Here is a 17489-nt window from a genome sequence, read left to right as displayed (position 1 = left end):
AGAGGGTTGACGTATTCTAGAGATTGGTTTGATGACTCTCCCTCCCCTGGGGCGGATGGAGTATGGCTACCATGGACCATGTTGTTGAGACTCTCAGGGTGATGGGAAAGCCTTTGCTGAAGTCTTTGCCCCCACGGCAGTCTTTTGAAACTTCGGGTAGCCAAACGGGAATGATTCATGAAATTGGTCATTTTTCCCATTCGCTGGACGTGCCTAGTAAAACATTTGTGCAGGCCTATATCAGAGCTCATGAGCATTGAGATCTGCATTGAGAAGGCACAATCAACTTCCCAAATGGTTCAAAACGTGCCTTCTGGACCTCAACCACACAGTGAGGGCTTTCAGCAGCAGAGAGTCTGCTTCAGGGACCCTCCAGAATCTTCTACCAGTGAGAACCACTTCTCCAGTTTTGGAACACTTAACTCCACCCTTGGGTTTCTGAGTTTAATTTCCTGCTGTGTTACAGCAAGTGAAGGGAGCGGAACAGAACAAAAGTTCTGACGTCGCCCTTGCCTGGTGAAAGGTCGTGAGTAACCCAGGTGTTAGGTCTGCAACCACAATTCATCCTAACCACGTGGTGCTTGCTCCACACCTCGACTTCCAAAACCGCCTCCTGCCTGTCATCCTGTGTTGTCATCCTTCTGTCATCCTTGTGATATGGTGGGGGTGGGGAGACGAGGGCAGGAGTAGAGCTGAATTGCCACGTCTCAGGGTCTCAGCAAATCCATAGAATGCGGGGCTCTGACTAGGACCTCTCTGTCCTGGTAATACCTGTGGATTGCTGGCCACTGTAGATGAGGGAGGTCCACACTGTGGAGGAAGTGAGTGGCGACACGTGGAAGTAGCTACCCAAGCCTGTCTGCTACACCGGGCTTAGTGAGGGGTTCTGGCCTCTCTCTCCGGTGCTCGCGATTAGTCGGATTGGACCCACAGAATAAGGACGAACCTTTGTGCTGCTAACAGACACTGGGTTTCATTCCGTTTTCTGCCCTCTTCACTCATCACCTGTGTGATGGATTCCATGTGCATGTTTCCCCCCAAATGAATCGTTTGGTTTCTTTGGTTTCTGTGAGAAGGCAACAGACCGAAGGCCTTTGCGGTGTCCCCTACGTGAAGGCCTGGGCTCACCTCGGCTTTGTCGGCCCCTTCTACCTGTAACTCGACGCACTGACAGAAAGATGGTTGTTTTGTGTTTGTGTGCGCGTCGGGGGCGAGGTGCAAGGGAAATCATCAAAAACACGAACATTTGGTATTTTCAAATAACCCTTCTCTCGGGCTGTTCTCTCCTGGCAGGATGACAGTGCCGATTTGAAGTGCCAGCTTCAGTTTGCCAAAGAGGAAGGCTCCCTGATGCGTAAAAAGATGGCCAAGCTGGGGAGGGAGAAGGACGAGCTGGAACAGGAGCTCCAGAAGTACAAGGCCGTCTACGGTGACGTGGACAGCCCTCTCCCCACGGGGGAAGCGGGCGGGCCGCCCAGCACCAGGGAGGCCGAGCTGAAGCTGCGACTCAAGTTGGTTGAGGAAGAAGCCAACATCTTAGGCCGCAAGATCGTGGAGCTGGAGGTGGAGAACCGAGGCCTCAAAGCAGAAATGGAGGACCTGCGGGTCCAGTATGAGCGAGAGGGTGCGGGCCGGGACCACGCCCCAAGCATTCCTACCTCACCCTTCGGCGACTCCCTGGAGTCCTCGACGGAGCTCCGCAGGCACCTGCAGTTTGTGCAGGAGGAAGCGGAGCTGCTCCGGAGGTCCATATCCGAGATCGAAGACCACAACCGGCAGCTGACCCATGAGCTGAGCAAGGTCAAGTTTGAGCCCCGGCCGGAGCCCGGGTGGCTGGCGGACGGCACGGGCAAGGGCGTGGGCAGCGGGGCACCTCTGCAGGAGGAGCTGAAGTCAGCCCGGCTGCAGATCAACGAGCTGAGCGGGAAGGTGCTGAAACTGCAGTATGAGAACCGGGTGCTCCTGTCCAATGTGCAGCGCTACGACCTGGCCGCCCACCTGGGCCTGCGTGCCCCAAGCCCCCGGGACAGTGACGCGGACAGCGACCAGGGCAAAAAGGAGAGCGACGGGGAGGAAGGCCGCCAGCCCCAGCCCAAACGGGAAGGCCCTATCGGCGGCGAGAGCGACTCAGAGGACATGTGCGAGAAGACGTCGGGCTTTGGCAGCGGGAAGCCGTCGGAGGCGAGCGATCCGTGTCCAGCCGAGCTCCTGAGGGCCAGGGAGGACACCGAGTGCCTGGCGACCATAAAGCACGAGGCTGAGCGCCTCGAGCGGACCGTGGAGCGCCTCATCACAGACACCGCCGGCTTCGGGGACGACGTGGGGCCGCAGGGCGGTGGCGAGGCCTCGCCGGGGTCTGGCGTCCAGGGGGCAGGGGAGACGGGCGAGGGGGGCAAGAAGGAGCCCCCGCTGCTGGGGACCATCAACTCGAGGATGAAGGCTTTCAGGAAGGAGCTGCAGGCCTTCCTGGAGCAGGTGAACCGGATCGGGGACGGCCTGAGGGAGCGCCTGGAGGGCCTGTCCCCCCTGCCCCACCTCACGGAGTCTTCCAGCTTTCTCTCCACTGTGACCTCTGTATCCCGGGACTCCCCCGTCGGGAACCTGGGCAAGGAGCTGGTCCCGGACCTGCAGGTAAGGGGGCTCCTGGCTCTGCCTCCCTGCTCCGTTTTGCTCTTCCTCCTTCTCGCTGGCATTGCTGCACTTGAACTCATTCTGCTCACGGCTGCTTGGTTATGATTTCAAACCTGCATTGTACTAAAGCCTCAAGTGTCAACCAAATCCTTTCTATTGGCTGGGTTTCTTTTCTTTTTTTTTTTTTCTTTTTTTTTTTGAGTTTTCTTTGATTTCCTTGTTTCTTTTTCCTTTTTCCGCTCTTTTTTTTTTTTTTTTTCTTTTTTAAACTGCGCTGCTGCTCTTGGCTTAGAGGCCCTCCCTCATGACACAAGGCTCACCCCAATGGAAGCGATAGGGATCGACGCAGTCCGTCCTTTCTCCTTTTTTTTGGTGTCTCAAACGACCGGCTGTCCCGATGAAGAAGCAGAGGAGTTTAAAAACAAAGTACAAACTCATTTCACAGTCAGGATACTTAGCAGACTCGCTCAGGAGCGTTTGCATCCCTGCTTGGGTTGATTGCTGGAGGGACACAGTACAGTTCTGCAAAGCCCTAGGCAGCCAGGCCCAGCGGCTCCTGCTGGAAGATGAGCCAGAGTGGGGAGAGGAGCTGGCCTCCGGGAGAAGGATGGCTCTGATGGAGAAAGTCGCTGCCCTCCGTGAGCCGAGGGTATGGCGGAGTGGAGTGGCCTTCCAAGGACTGCTTTCCTATGCATCGCCCTTGGGTGCATGACCCAGCTGCCTCCTGGATTATGGCTTTTGCTGCTCGACCACAAGCGAGGAAGGAGGAGCCTTGTTTCCGTATCCTTCGTGGGTGTGTGCTTGCAGTTCAGTCTGATTCACGCATCCCCATTGCATGCGCCTCATAACCAGTGTTCTGCCTTCTTCCCCCCTCTGTATTCTCTTTTTGCTTTCCAGATCTCTCGCCCATCGTCTTGCGCATCCCCATTTTGGCTCTGTCCTCGTCACTCTTGTACGGCGCTGTGTCTGTTCATGCTTTTCCTCGTCTGGTGGTGGTTTCAGTTGTCTGCCTTGCCCACTTTTGTTTTCTCGAGCCCCACTCCCTGCCCCCCCCCACCACCACACCCTTCCCCTTTGTTGTTTATTTAAAATTCAAAACCAAACCGAAGCAAACCAAATCCCTCCCATGCACCTAACAGTCCAAACTGAGAGGTCAGCCGGAGTGGCAGCCGGGTCAGGAACGCGGGGAAGAGCCGGAACAGCTGCATCGCCGGGCTGATGGGGACGCTGGGAGCTGCCAGCAGGCAGGCCAGAGCTACTTCAGTCTAGAGGTCAGCACCCCCTGCCCTCCCGCCCCTCCTTTTGCTGTGTGGCTGGCTGTGTGATGTTTCCTCCCTGGGTCCAAGGCCCTTAGGGGATGTGGTGGGCTGAGATGGAATGAGGCAGGACTCCCGGGTACTCAAACCATTGCATGCAAATGGAAGACAAGGGTCTGCACAGGGTGAATGCCAGCGGACTGCCAGCACCCGGGTCCGACGGCCATCGTCCCGCCCACTGGCGCCGGGAGCTTTAGCAAAACATAGGAGATTGATTGGTGAGTGTTCCGTAGCTTTGTGTCAAACAGTAGAAAAAGCAGGCATGAAAACCAAGCACTGTGTTTGCTGGTGTGGAGGAAACTGTCCTTCCCTGTGTCTCATGTGGCCTGTCCTGTAGTTTCTGGTGACAGTGCTCCAGCCGGTGAGCAGAAGCAGGGAGTGCGCTCCCGGCCTGGGGGCTCTTCAGCAGGCTCTGTTGCCATGGTAACCTCTTGTCAACAAAGCTCCCAGACACCCTAGATGCTCCATCGCGCGAAACAGTTGTCAGCCGTCCTGTTGGTGAAAGCTCTTCCTGCCAAGTAATTCCACCCAGGACAGAGAGACAGGTGTCCCCGAGGAATGACTCGGCTGGCTCCGATACTGCTGGTCAGGGTGGATGATTGCAGGAATAGAGCATCCTGCTCCACGTTAGGAAAGGTCTAGCTCAAGAGGCTTCATTTCCCAGCCCCAGCAGGGATGTTACTGCTCAGCTCTAAGACATCCCGGTGGCTCCCAAACAGCAGAGGTGACAAAGACAGGGGACTCACTCCTGGAAGCACACTGAAGCTCACTCAGCAAAAGAGTCAGGCATTTGACTACGAAGGGATGCGCACAGAGGCACTTGGGGTAGAGCAGCACCTGTGCCCTTGAGCTCAGCTTGCAGCCAGCGCCTTGGGTAGCTGCGGGTCCTGACATCACAGGTCGGCGCACGGGGCTGCTGGCTTACCCAGAGCTGAGCTCACGTATCTCTGGTCTGGGCTTTTCCCCTGTCCTGTAAGAGTAAGTCACATCCCTACCCTCATTGATTTGGGCGTACGGTAACACACTTAAACTGCCCTTGAAAGGCTTCCATGAAAACAGAAACAGTTTTCGGAAATATCCTGTGTAGTCCCACCATCCTTATATTATTTGGCAGAGGCCCAGCTTGTCCGAGAAGGCAGCATCCGGGTCCTTGCCCCAGAGGGAAGAATGTAACTATGAGTCACACAGAGCTGTGACAAGGAGGCAGCCCGCATGCTGAGGGCCGAGCACACGTCAGGGCCAAGCTCCCAGAAAGCAAGCAGGAGCCCAGTGTGCTGTGCGGAGCCTCCACAGACGATCACAGGTACCCCGGGCCTTCCCGGCTGGAAGAACGAGCATCTGTAATTTAGAAAACGTTTTCTGGACACTGTCTTTGGGCCTGGAGTTGGGCATATATCGCAGCATATCATTTCTAGTGTGTTTCATTCCAAAATTGCAGGTAAGATGTCCCTAGGTTTTATACCAAAAGTGAAAGCAAACACCACCTATTTGGGGGTTTCCCCAAATACAGATTTAGTGATTGTTGTGTCTTATAACTCTGCAACTTTCACGGTAAGCCCCTTTGATCGGCCTGTGCCCCACACAGGGTCTTTATCTGAGAATGCTGCTTTGCTTGGGCAGTAGCAACCTCACAATTGTGTACATTTCAGAAGAACTGAATGATTCCTCTCCAGGATGGAACCCTCAGGAAGACACATTTCCTAGTCCGCAGCTAACACTGTACCACTAGCTCTTTCTAGCAGGGAGGTCACGCTGTGCTGGAATCCAGTCTGGCACGGGCATCAGGATCCCTGGGCTCAAGCCCAGCTTTGCCCGTTACTAGCTCTTTCTCAAGCAAGTCTCAGCCTCTTGTTTTCTCATCTGTGAAATGGGAGGAGAAATACTGTTCCCCCTGACTCACGTGATTACTCGTAGATTCTCAGAGCCGATGAGCTGTTGAGAAAGTACCCCGAAAAGCGCTGGATGCTCTGTAAATGTAAAGTGTGGCTATGGATAAGGAGGGAAATATGCCCTGCCACTGAAGATGGCCAGGTGGGAAGGGGTGTCACAGCTGCCCTAGTTGTGGTTCCAGTGTCCTCTGCCCCCCCGGAGTGAAGATTTTTTACTGGCTGCTTCCTGATGCATAGCTCCGGCTAAACAAGGCAGCCCCGCGCTCTCTGATCGCTGTTTGAGGATAACTGCAGCTTCCTCCTCATTTAACATTCAAGGCACGTCACACGCCGCCTTGCTTAGTTAAACTCTGAGGAAATGTTGCTTAATGCCGGGGCGTCGAGAAGCTTCCCCATTGCCTGCCATACACACACACACACTCACACACGGCATTGTGTAGCTTTGGAAACCAGCAACTTCGGGGAGAGGAAAATACTGTGTTGAATCAAAGTGAGTGTTGTGCAAAAATAAACCTCCGTGAGAGACAGATTAGCAGAGTTAGCTGGTGCCACGTGGTGACTTAGGATCCCTGCACGATAGAGCTCAGGAGGGAATGTCGGATCTTCAGGCTAAGGGCCTCATTCTGAGCGTGAGAAAATCGAGGTCTGAGAGTGAGGTGGCTTGCCAGGAAGTCCCCGGGTATTTGGTGCTCAAGGTGGGGCAGGTCCCGAAGGGACTCCTCAGGCCTGGTTCAGCCCTCTCCCCACCCTGACATGGGGGGGGCACTGCTCAGAAGAGCTCCATCTCCTGTGGAGGATGTTCTGAAACCCAGATCGCTGGGGTGAGTGACGGCACACCTAGTTCTCTTGCCATGCATGGTACGTTGCCTCCTTTACACATCTGTCCAGTTTCCTTTCATTTTATAAATTTTGATGACAAAGGGAAAAAGCTCATCATGAAAGGCAAGGCCCAGGCAGCATCATTTCCTAGAAGGGGGAATAGTATTAATCGGGACTTGAGCATCCTTCGTTCTGACTATTCACTAAGGCATTTCAGACGGAAGATTCAGTTATATGTGCAAACATTGTATTTTAAAGTATTTTTTTAAAAGATAAAACCTATTCTATGACCACTTTGATAGCTCTGTCATTTTTCCTTTTATGAGAAGAACCCAACATAGACTGTCTGTAGAGTCGGGGTCTTGAGAGAGCTGCTGTGTCCCTGGGGTGGATGTCACCCTAACAGACTGCTTAGTTTGGTCCTTGAATATGACACTGGGCTAAAGAATTATACAGTGGACAATGCTAGACGTAGAACTCTTAAAAGCCTTCTAATGAAAACATCCCCCGATCCGTGGCCCGCAACCTCTTTCCCGTGAGGCTGTCACAAAACGGTACACAGAGCTCCTGTCCATGAGCAGGGCAGCCCGACCCACCCAGAAGCATCTCCCGGTGAAGACTTATGCAGGCCGTCAGTGTGACAGTGCACAATGCCCCCATAAGTGCAGAAAAGGCGAACCCAGACACTTCTGTCTAGAACGAGGCCAAGACTGAGGCCGGCGTGCCTCGAGGAGTTGTCTCACTTCCTCTTACGTCGCCTTTGAAATTACCGTCTGTGCAAGCCGATTACTACTATACTTGCATGAATTTCCTTTAGCTCTTTGGGGGTGGGGAGCTGATCGGATACCTGCTATCAATAGCTTAAAAAAGGCAGGGGGTGGGGGGCAGGAACTTTCTGTGTTTAAGCTGAAGTTTTTTTTAAAAATGGATCCATTCCTCAAGCTCCACTTGTGAAATGCCTTCCATGTTATTTGCCTTGTAGATTTTCATATGTGGGGTTAGAGAAGAGAAGACGCATTCTTATTTAGGCAGATGTGGGTATTTGGGCCGGGTCGAACCACCTACTACCAGAACTACCACCGGCAGCAGCAGTAACCCCAAGGAGGAGAAAAAGAAAAGCTATATTCTCACACTGTTGCATTTCGGGACATGACAAGTCTGTCACTAGGTGACAACAAATAGAAGGCCTGCCTCGCAGATGGTGCACACTCTAATCTTAGGAGGGGACGGGAACATCCACACCCAGCACTCTTAAAACGATCACAGGCAGAGAAAGCTGAAGCCAGAACCCACTAATACCCACTAACCCATTCATGCAGGCACGCCAAAATTCACAGCTCAGAAGGACAGATATTCCTCGTACCTATTCATCTCAGTACATGTTAGCTCGGTTCTCCCACTGCGCACCAGATTTGTCCCCTGACTTTGCTCCCTGTGGCTCCCGACAAACCTGCTGAGAGAGTCCCACTTGTTAAGAGAGACCAACGTATAGAATATGCAGCTTGGAATGTGTGGGGCGCCTTAAAAATAGTTCTGAATGAGAAGTGGCCGAGCATGGGCACTGGTCACATTTCAGATATAAATGAAACCAAGCCCGTGGCCCAGAGGATTGAGTTTCTAGAGCAGGAATCTCAAAGGGCTCTCTTCCCCAACTCCTCCTTTGATCCCTTAGTCAACGACACACATGAAGCATTTGTGACCCCTTATGCCCCAGCTGTGAAATACCAGCCACAATGGATAAAATGACATGGGGTCTTATGCCAAGTATATGCACACATGTGCTGACTTCATCTATGGCTTTTGGAAGAAGCAGTAACAAAACTGGCCAGAACAAAATGGAACTCACCAGAAAATGAAGTCCTTGTGGTAGAGGTGGAATAGAGTCCTAATATTTAAGTAGCATTGCTAGTATTAAAGTCTCTATAATGGGAAGCATTCCTACTTTTTATTTATTTATTTTTTTTGCTTCGAGATAATGCAAGTATCTTCTTAAGTGTGGAAAGTGATTTATAAGCCACTTTCTCTAAAGACGTCCAGGAGATGAGCAGTATACATTGGTGTGGACTCAGCCATATGGGGGAAATTGTGGGCGGTGGGTTTCAGAACACTGTCAGGGAAGGTAGCTGTGATGTCAAGGTTGATACGTCTCCATAGCCTTGGCACCAAGTGAGGGTGGTATTTGTTTCAATAGACTGCCTTCACAGAGAGCTCCAGACAAATTTGTTGGATGTATAATCAGGACCTTAGGTAAGTGGGCAAAGGATAGGTTTTAGAATGAACACTTTGGGAACTGGGTGATGAAGTATTTATTTTCTAGAGATCTAGGTGTTATGTGAACACTTCCTCCAAATGTATGTGGCTGGATGCAGTCGTGTGACGGTAGAATAATTCTGGACCGAAACTTTGACCAGAGCATGTTTGTACTTTGTTTTTTGTAATTTGGAGTGACAGCATCCCAGCTAGGAACAGTTAGCTGTCAGTAGGAGTTTTAAGATTCCATTAGCAAAAATGGACAGTAAAGAAAAATAAAACTTCTAATAGACGAAGAGGACTGAGTTTCCGTTGTTGACCATACTCCACAGATGACACAGAGCCACTGTAGGTAAATCAGATGCCCCAGAGAAACAATGTCATAGGACATCACGGGTCCTTTTCTGTGATGCTTCAAAGATGCGGCTCCAACAGAGGGACACATTTTTAATCAAACAATGCTGAAGTATGAGGCTCATATATTTGTTTGAAATAAAAACAGTGTAGGGGCAACTGGGTGGCTCAGTTGGTTAAGCGTCTGACTCTTGATTTCGGCTCAGGTCATAAGTGCACAGTTCATGAGTTCGAACCCCATATCAGACTCTGTGCTGACAGTGTAGAACTTGCTTGGGATTCTCTCTCTGCCCCTCCCCTACTCTCTCTCTCTCTCTAAAAAATAAATAAATAAACAAAAAAAAGTTTATGTACATTATTTATTAAAAATTTTTTTAATGTTTATTTATTTTTGAGAGAGAGAGACAGAGCACGAGTGGGGAGGGGCAGAAACAGAGAGGGAGACACAGAATCCAAAACAGGCTCCAGGCTTTGAGCAGTCAGCACAGAGACCAACGCAGGGCTCAAACTCGGGAATGGTGAGATCATGACTTGAGCTGAAGTCAGACGCTTAACCAACTGAGCCACCCAGGCGCCCCTGTACATGACTTATTAAGATTAAAACCAAACTAACTAGTTTGCTTTAATACCATAGAAACTAAATTAACAGATACTTGATTTTCTTAAAAGGGTTGATTAGGATGCCTATTTCAACATCTAATAATATTGAGCTTCGGGCTAGTATTAGATGTATCAAAACATGGAGGATGTTTACATTTTAAATGTATAGACTAATGAGTAACTGAAAAGTAAAGCTGGGAGGAGAGTAGCCTGGGTCACCTGAAAGCACTCCTGTGCAAAATACCTAAACTGTCAGAAGGGATACCCCATGAGGGCAGAGATTTGGGGCAGCTTTATTTACTCCTAAATCCCCAGTACACTGCCAAGCACTATAGGTGCTCAGTAAATATTTGTTGAATAAAGTGCATAAAGTAGGGGCGCCTGGGTGGCTGTCAGTTAAGCGTCCAACTTCGGCTCAGGTCATGGTCTCACGGTTTGTGAGTTTGAGCCCCACGTCAGGCTCTGTGCTGACAGCTCAGAGCCTGGAGCCTGCTCAGATTCTGTGTCTCCCTCTCTCTCTGCTCCTCACTCACTCGTGCTCTGCCTCTCTCTCTTTCTCTCTCAAGAGAGTTTTAAATAAACATTAAAAAAAAATTTAAGTGCTGCATAAAGAATAAAATGCCATTTTAAATATGTAGCTGAATTCCCAAGAAATTTGGGGAAATCTTCAAGGGGTGGAACTGATTTCGGAAGAGAACATTAGAGCAGTCTCTGGCTTTTGGGTGAGCTTGTTAAGGGGATAGTTGCTAGAATTGATTGGTAAGCCAGAGCCTTGGGTTTTAATAGCTGCATGGGGACAGGACACAGGGCCTTGGGTCCAACACAGGCAGAGAAAGCAATGAACCAGCGCTCCAAAGGGCTGCACATTGTGTAAGGCTCAATTGGAGAGACATCTGCCTGCTGGTAGAGGGAAGCTTATCGACCAGCATGATGTCTCCCTCACATAACCATAATGAGAGCCAGCCTCACCAAGATTAGGCTTTGAACTGATTGTCACCCGGTGGCCTAGGAATCCCCAAGGAAAGGAAAGTTTATGTTCTGTTGCTGGCTTCCACACACACACACACACACACACCATCTGGAGGCACATGGTCAACCCAGGTTAATACAAGATCATAGCTAACCCCCCCACTGATTTTAATGTAACTGTTTCCATCTCTAAAAAAAAAAAAATACAGTTTCTTTCAAAAATAGTAGCTTTGATTTCTCTATCGTTGCCATTTGGACACAAAAGATAGGCTGTACCAGTAGGTAGACATTACCAATGAGAAGCATGAAAAAAAAGATTCCTTTGACTATGTTTAACCTAAAATGTAATAAGCAGAACTTTGTGCAGTTCCTTGTAGGCACTGTGTGCAACTGAAAAGGCTGAGGCAGTGTTTCTGGGCGCCCCCACCCCAGTTATCCTGAGCATCCAGCCTACCGCTGCCCAGGAAAGAAAAAGGCATTCTGGACTGAGCACGAAAATCTCTACTAAGATAGCGTATGAGCAAATTAATTATGCAGTTTAGAACGAACCCGGGCAGTGAATCTCAGAGACCCGACTCATGTGAGGTGGTCACGTTTGACTCGATCAGAGTTGCCAGCTCTGACCGCCCCGGCATTTTGAAAAGCCGCTGTGGTAGCAGAGACTAATTGGGTCTCAGCCTGGTTGGTGGGTACCATGGTGGTCGAAGTTCGGGTCACAGGCACCGCGACGCACCTGTCTCCCAGGAGAGAGATAAGGGCGTCCCGGCTTCCGTCACAGACGACACAAGAGCCCAGGGTAGGATCTTGGGGGAGCTGCCCCAGACTCACTCCCCTGCTGCAGCGCCCGCACGTGCTGTGTCGCTCCGTGTGTGTCCCCGGTTTGTGCAGATGTCTGTCCTGCGTCTTCACGTCAGGCAGAGTCCTCGCGTCCACTAAACCCCTTCCTTTATCCCACCGATCAGCTCAGGGGCCCCCCTGTTTTACCTGAACAGAGTGTATCGCTAGAAGAGCTGCAGGGTCAGCTTGCACAGGCGGCCAGACTGCATCAAGAGGAGACAGAGAAATTTACAGACAGGATTCGTAAGGTAAATATGTAACGCGATTTCAGCACAACCAGGTCTCTGACTGCGCAGCCCCTGGAGGCAGATGGCAGGATGTATTTGAGAGAAAGCTGTCATGCACAGGCTCCTGGATTCACGGGGCTGGAGGATCCTCCACTGAGCGGCCCCTCAGACGTCTCATAAAGAGAACTGTCTGCCTTTCTCTTCTAGAACGTGCTTTGACTGTATTTACGCTGTGGTCTGCGGGAAGTTCTTCCGAACATCGAATCTATCTTTTCCTGCAGCCACGGCCAGCAAAGGAAAATCAAATAAGGGCCTTCAGGCATCTGGACATGAAAAGTGTGTCCATAACTTTTGTTGCCCCGCAGATTTGTAAGCTTTCTCGACATGGTAAGCTTTCTGGTAGAAACTTTAGCAGCTCACCCTAAACGGTTGTCTTCAAAACCCTACCATTAAATGAGCTGTGGCCTCATTAACTCTTCTAACTATTTTAGAATAACCTGGCTAATCATCCTTTATCTGTTAAATCCGTCACCAGAGTTGCTAAGAGAAAGGATTAGCAGACACGGGCCCTTATTTCCTAAATAACTTACTTTCCCTTTTTTTTTTTTTAACTGCACCAAAAATCATGTGTGAGAAGTGAGTCCATCCTGGAGATGCTAATAGCAAAATGGCAGGGCCCCGGGTGTGCCTCATACTTGGATTCAGGGTAGAGGAGTGTGTTGCAGCTTGGAGGGGGTGAGAGGTCATCCAGGCTTGTTCAGAGGGAAAGGGACAGTTTTTCCTAACGTGTCCCGAGGGCAGAGGACCGACCCTGAGACTTGAGAAGTGCTTGGCGTCATGGGACGGACAGAGGCAGCCAGGACGTTGGGGAAGTCAGAGTCTGGGAAGGAACGTTGGCAGGAGGCTGCAGAATAGCGGACGGAACAGCCCCACCCCCAGCCGCCCACTCCCCGCCCTCCCCGGCCTCCATTGACTAACACTCTAGAACCTCTGGCATACCTGCCCTGAGCTAGGTGCTCTGCACATCCCGAGTTAGCTTGGTTTTGCGGCCCAGGGTGCTGAAGCCTCCCCAGTCGGTCGATGGCCTGAGATAACACTGCAAACGGTGAATGTCCAGTGTGGGAGGCTGCCCCTCTCCCCGCTCTGTCCTGCTCTTGTGCCCACGGGGCAGAGAACCCTTGGGAGGACTCCGAGGCTGCCAAGGTGGTGAATTAAATCACCACTATTTTGTGTTATCGCAGCTTGAGTGCAAAAAAGATCCGGTACAACGACTGGCCACGCAAGTCTGTGCGCAGACCCGGGACCTTCCCAGAGCTGCTTCTCTTCAGTGGCTTTAAGCACATGGGACACACAGGCGTGGACCTCAGGCAGCCATTGTCGCATCCCCACGGTTTCTGCGCACGAATCTAGCACTTTAGGAAAGTGAGACAAAACAAAACTCACTGCCTTGATCTTTGGCCCAGGAGGCGTGTTAAAGCGGGAGAGGACAGCTCAAAACAAGGCTGGCATCCTAAAGCTTGTTTTTCGGACTGTGGAACAGAAAGCTTTCATCCCGTCTGTCACTTTAGCTACTATTGATATTATTCTTGTGCCCCAATCTGTGCAATAAGATTTTATTCACACCCCTTGGCTTAGTCATTATCGACATAATGATGGTTTATTGCTTGTAACGTGCCTGTACCCGTGCTGAAAAGCAGGAACTTAGCATAGCAAAGGGAAACACTTCCTTTTCAGCAATGCTTTCTTTCCCTAAGGGTCACTCATAACTGATAGGAACGTGAAGTCCTAAGTGTGGCAGCAGGTTGTCAGATTCTTGTTTGCCCACCACTGTATGCAGCAGAGGACCTCACATCTAGAGAAATCCCTGCTCCCCGACCTGCCTCGCCCGCCTGCTCTCTGCGGGCCTCTCCGTCAGCTTGGCGGTCTCCACCTTCTGCTGGGGGTGTGCACGCCAGAAGGCTCAGGAAGCCAAGGGGAAGGATCTCCACCTACTCCCCCTTTACAATCCCAGCGTGCCTTTGTGTGCAAGCCCACATCCTGAGGGCACATGGAATCTGCATGGAAATCAGCTGCAGGTAGTACATCCGAAACACCATTTTCCTGAAGTTTAGAGACCACTAAAAACACCCCGAGAGACTTGACAATGAAAATTGATTATCACCCCTTACTTTGAAATATAGGGTTTGCTTCTGAATCGGAAAACCCTTGAGGTTTTTATAACTAGTACACGTCTCAAGGAGTTTCCGTGTTTCACGTCCCAGGTGCAACGTGGTAAGGATTGAACGGCAGTTTGCAAAGACTTTTGGTTTGGCTCGGGTGGCAGGTGGGAAGAGCCGCTGTCACACTCTCTCCTTTTTTCCATTCAAGATGGAGGAGGAGCACCTCTACGCCTTGAGGTGGAAAGAGCTAGAAATGCACAGCCTGGCTTTGCAAAACACCCTCCATGAGCGAACCTGGAGTGATGAGAGAAATCTGATGCAGCAGGAGCTCCGTTCCTTGAAGCAGAACATTTTCCTTTTCTACGTCAAACTCAGGTGGCTGCTGAAGCTCTGGCGGCAAGGGAAACAGATGGAGGAGGAAGGCGAGGATTTCACGGAGGTACCTCTGCCCAGAGCGTTCGTTTTATTTGCGTCCGTTTTGTTCTTGCCCCCCAGGCACTGCTGTCCCTCTGCCTTCTACATACAGAGTCACACTCTGCCATTTCACGTTATTTTATCAAGTCCAATGCAGGCCATGGAAATGCAACAGGTTGTCGAGTTATACGTTAGACCAAGAATCCCACGCTGTCCTTTGACCTCGTTTTTGGTTTTTTGTTTTTTGTTTTTTAATAAAATAGAGACAGCATGAGTGGGGAAGGGCAGAGAGAGGGAGACACAGAATCCGAAGGCGGCTCCAGGCTCTGAGCTGTCAGCATAAAGCCTGATGCGGGGCTCAAACTCACAAACCGCGAGATCATGACCTGAGCGGAAGTCGGACGCTTAACCAACTGAGCCACCCAGGCGCCCCTTGACCTTGTTTTCAGAGTCCTGGTCTATGGCTCCATCGTGCAGCACAGTTTTGCTGCCATTTCTTTTGCCGCTCATCTATGGATTCATGGACATTGTCACCTGGAGTCCCTTCCCATCTCTCGTTCCGCATTGCTGGTTTGTCCAACCTAGCTCTAAATCTTTCTCTCTTCTTTCCATTTTGGTTTTTGTTCCTAAATGCTAGAGCCCGTCCTGCCAATGCCGTTTCATAAGCTCCAGATGGGCCAGATTTTTGCTGCCCTCAGAATCTGGGCACGTGCCTGTTCCCTCCTGTGCCTCCATATTCCCAGATTCATCCCAGGACAAGGACAGAGCCACTTCCTTTGTGATTGATCTTATTGATTAAGCCAGTGTGACCTGGAGCTCTGCAGGCTCCTTCCAGCCTTGCCTTCTGATGCGTGCAGGGCTGGGACCACTGAGGTTCTGAGCATGCGCACCCGTGACTCCTGTGTCGGGGGCTTCAAGGCATCATAAGTGTCGGTTTCCTTTAGACTCCCAGGAACTTTTTGTCTGCTTTTACTTTAGTGAGCAGTGTATATAGTTTGCAGTCATCCTAGGAAGGGGAAGATACTTGGATTCTCTCTCCTCCCGGAGGGAAGAAAGTCTTCCAAAATCAATTCAACCTGCTTCCAAAGAGCCATGACCGAGAAAACCATCGTTAAGCAAAACCTAGAAGTAGTTGTAAAGTCTCCTTCTGATCAGTCCTTTGGAGTTCCTCCTCTAGTTTGTAAAACCATAACTTTAATGAATAATCATTTATAAATCATAGAATTTGTCATTGCCAAGATAACTTAGAGTAAAATTTCCAATCTTTGCTGACCAATTGGGCACCCGTTATGTGCTGTTCAAAGGAAGAGGGTTGGGGCACCCGGGTGGCTCAGTTGAACATCCAGCCCAGGTCATGATCTCATGGTTTGTGGGTTTGAGCCCTGCATCCGGCTCTGTGCTGACAGTCTATTAGGGATTCTCTGTCTCCCTCTCTCTCTGCCCCGCCCCCCCTCAAAAATAAATACATAAACATTTAAAAAATAAATAAATAAATGAAGAAGGTGGCCAGTGAGTTCATGAAATGGGCTAAATGAGCACATTTGGGAAAAGGCTAAGAAGTCAAGACTTGATAAGCCATAAAGTGGAGAATTATCCTCAAACAATAAAAACCAGGCTGTACAGCAAAGGATTTGGGTGGAGCTGTGATTATTGTCTCCTGCTGTTTTCAGAGTGAGCATCCAGAGACCCTCCCCAGGCTCGGTGAGCTTGGAGAGCAGGGAGACCCGAAGGGGGACAGCCCAGACCGGGACGACAATGGTCCAGGCTGCGGCTTTTCAATGGGAGAGCATTCTCCACACTCCCCTGTGCAGATTGGTGACCACGGATCGCGGCTGCAGCCTGCGCATGGGGGGCAGCTCCACAAGCAGGTGGGTGCCGAGGTCTCAGCCCCTCACTCTACCCACACGTGGGAGAGGAGACTGCCAGTCTATGTGTGTGTCATCTTTTTTTATGTGCTGGTGTTCTGGGGAGCAGGAAACTCCTCTGGCTGCCTGTGATCGCCTGGTAGCTGCATTTGTGCTAGAAATTTTATCATTAAGTCTTTTATTTCAGGGTCAGCCCGTTAGTTTGTTAGGCTTACATGTATACACAAGGAGCATAGTAGGATCAGATCAGTTGGAGAGGTCAGCAAACGTCCCTGAGAAGGAGAAAAGGGGGAAATGTTGAGCTGTGTTTAGAGTGATCTGTGGCTTTACAGAGGTTGACCATTCTTCCCAGGAAGAGACAGTACTGAGTGCAGCGCCCTCCTCGTGGCCAGAATGTACAGGGCTTTTTTTGTTGAGGTTTAGCTGAATAGGCATCAGGAACATCACTCATGTGGCAACATGATGCATAAGGAGGAAAGAGAACGTATTTTTTTTTTAATCCTAAACATGTATAAAGTGTTTTAAGTTCCTTTTGGGCCACTTGAAATAAAAATATTTGATGAGAGTTAAAAAAATGAAAGCATGGGGACGGTCGCCTGGGTGGCTCAGTCGTTGAAGCATCTGACTCTTGATTTCAGTTCAGGTCATGATCTCGCAGTTTGTGAGATAAAGCCCCGCATCAGGCTCTGCACTGACAATGGGGAGCCTGCTTGGGATCCTCTCTCTCTCCCTCTCTCTCCCTCTCTCTCTGCCCTCCCCTGCTCATGCTTTCTCTTTCTCTCTGTCAAAATAAATAAATGAATTAAAAAAAAAAATGAAAGCACATTAAAGTGAGGTGGGATTTCAGCGTATAATGTGAAATAATTATTAAATATTGCCAAATGCCACGTCTGTTAATTATTAAGCAGACAGCCCCTGCTTAATAAACCAAAAGGTACTGTTCCTGCCACCCAGATTTTTCACGCTTCTGTACAAAACAGCATGTGTGTTGGGTTTAGAGTGTTGAGACCCTAGGAGGCATCCAGCGTTAAAGGTTTTTCGCCCCCAGGCTTTCTGGACTCAGTCCTTTCTGACCCCGTGTTGCTTCTTTGACAGTTCTGCAGGGCAGAACCCAAAGCCCCACGCCCTAGACCCCTGGCTCTGGGGTGAGGGGCAGGGA

At 50.3% G+C, this 17489-nt stretch overlaps 1 protein-coding gene across 12 annotated transcripts in view; it reads left to right on the top strand.

Moving 5' to 3' along the window:
- The window catches only part of MTCL1 (microtubule crosslinking factor 1), a 131935-nt gene that overhangs the window by 80445 nt on the left and 34001 nt on the right, over positions 1-17489 (top strand). For 7 of the 12 annotated variants that reach the window (XM_023241761.2, XM_023241756.2, XM_023241755.2 and 4 more), the window contains 5 exons: positions 1294-2631; positions 3771-3902; positions 11791-11913; positions 14260-14490; positions 16136-16333. In XM_023241761.2, the coding sequence (XP_023097529.1) occupies positions 1294-2631; positions 3771-3902; positions 11791-11913; positions 14260-14490; positions 16136-16333 (2022 nt within the window). The remainder of the gene's footprint in view (positions 1-1293; positions 2632-3770; positions 3903-11790; positions 11914-14259; positions 14491-16135; positions 16334-17489) is intronic. The other 5 variants (XM_023241759.2, XM_023241763.2, XM_023241764.2 and 2 more) reach the window with 3 other exon arrangements.

Source organism: Felis catus, chromosome D3 (genome assembly GCF_018350175.1).
Source record: "Felis catus isolate Fca126 chromosome D3, F.catus_Fca126_mat1.0, whole genome shotgun sequence".
Classification (NCBI taxonomy): Eukaryota; Metazoa; Chordata; class Mammalia; order Carnivora; family Felidae; genus Felis; species Felis catus.
The sequence above is the reverse complement of the archived record's forward strand: the minus strand, read 5'-3'. Positions and strand labels throughout refer to the sequence as shown.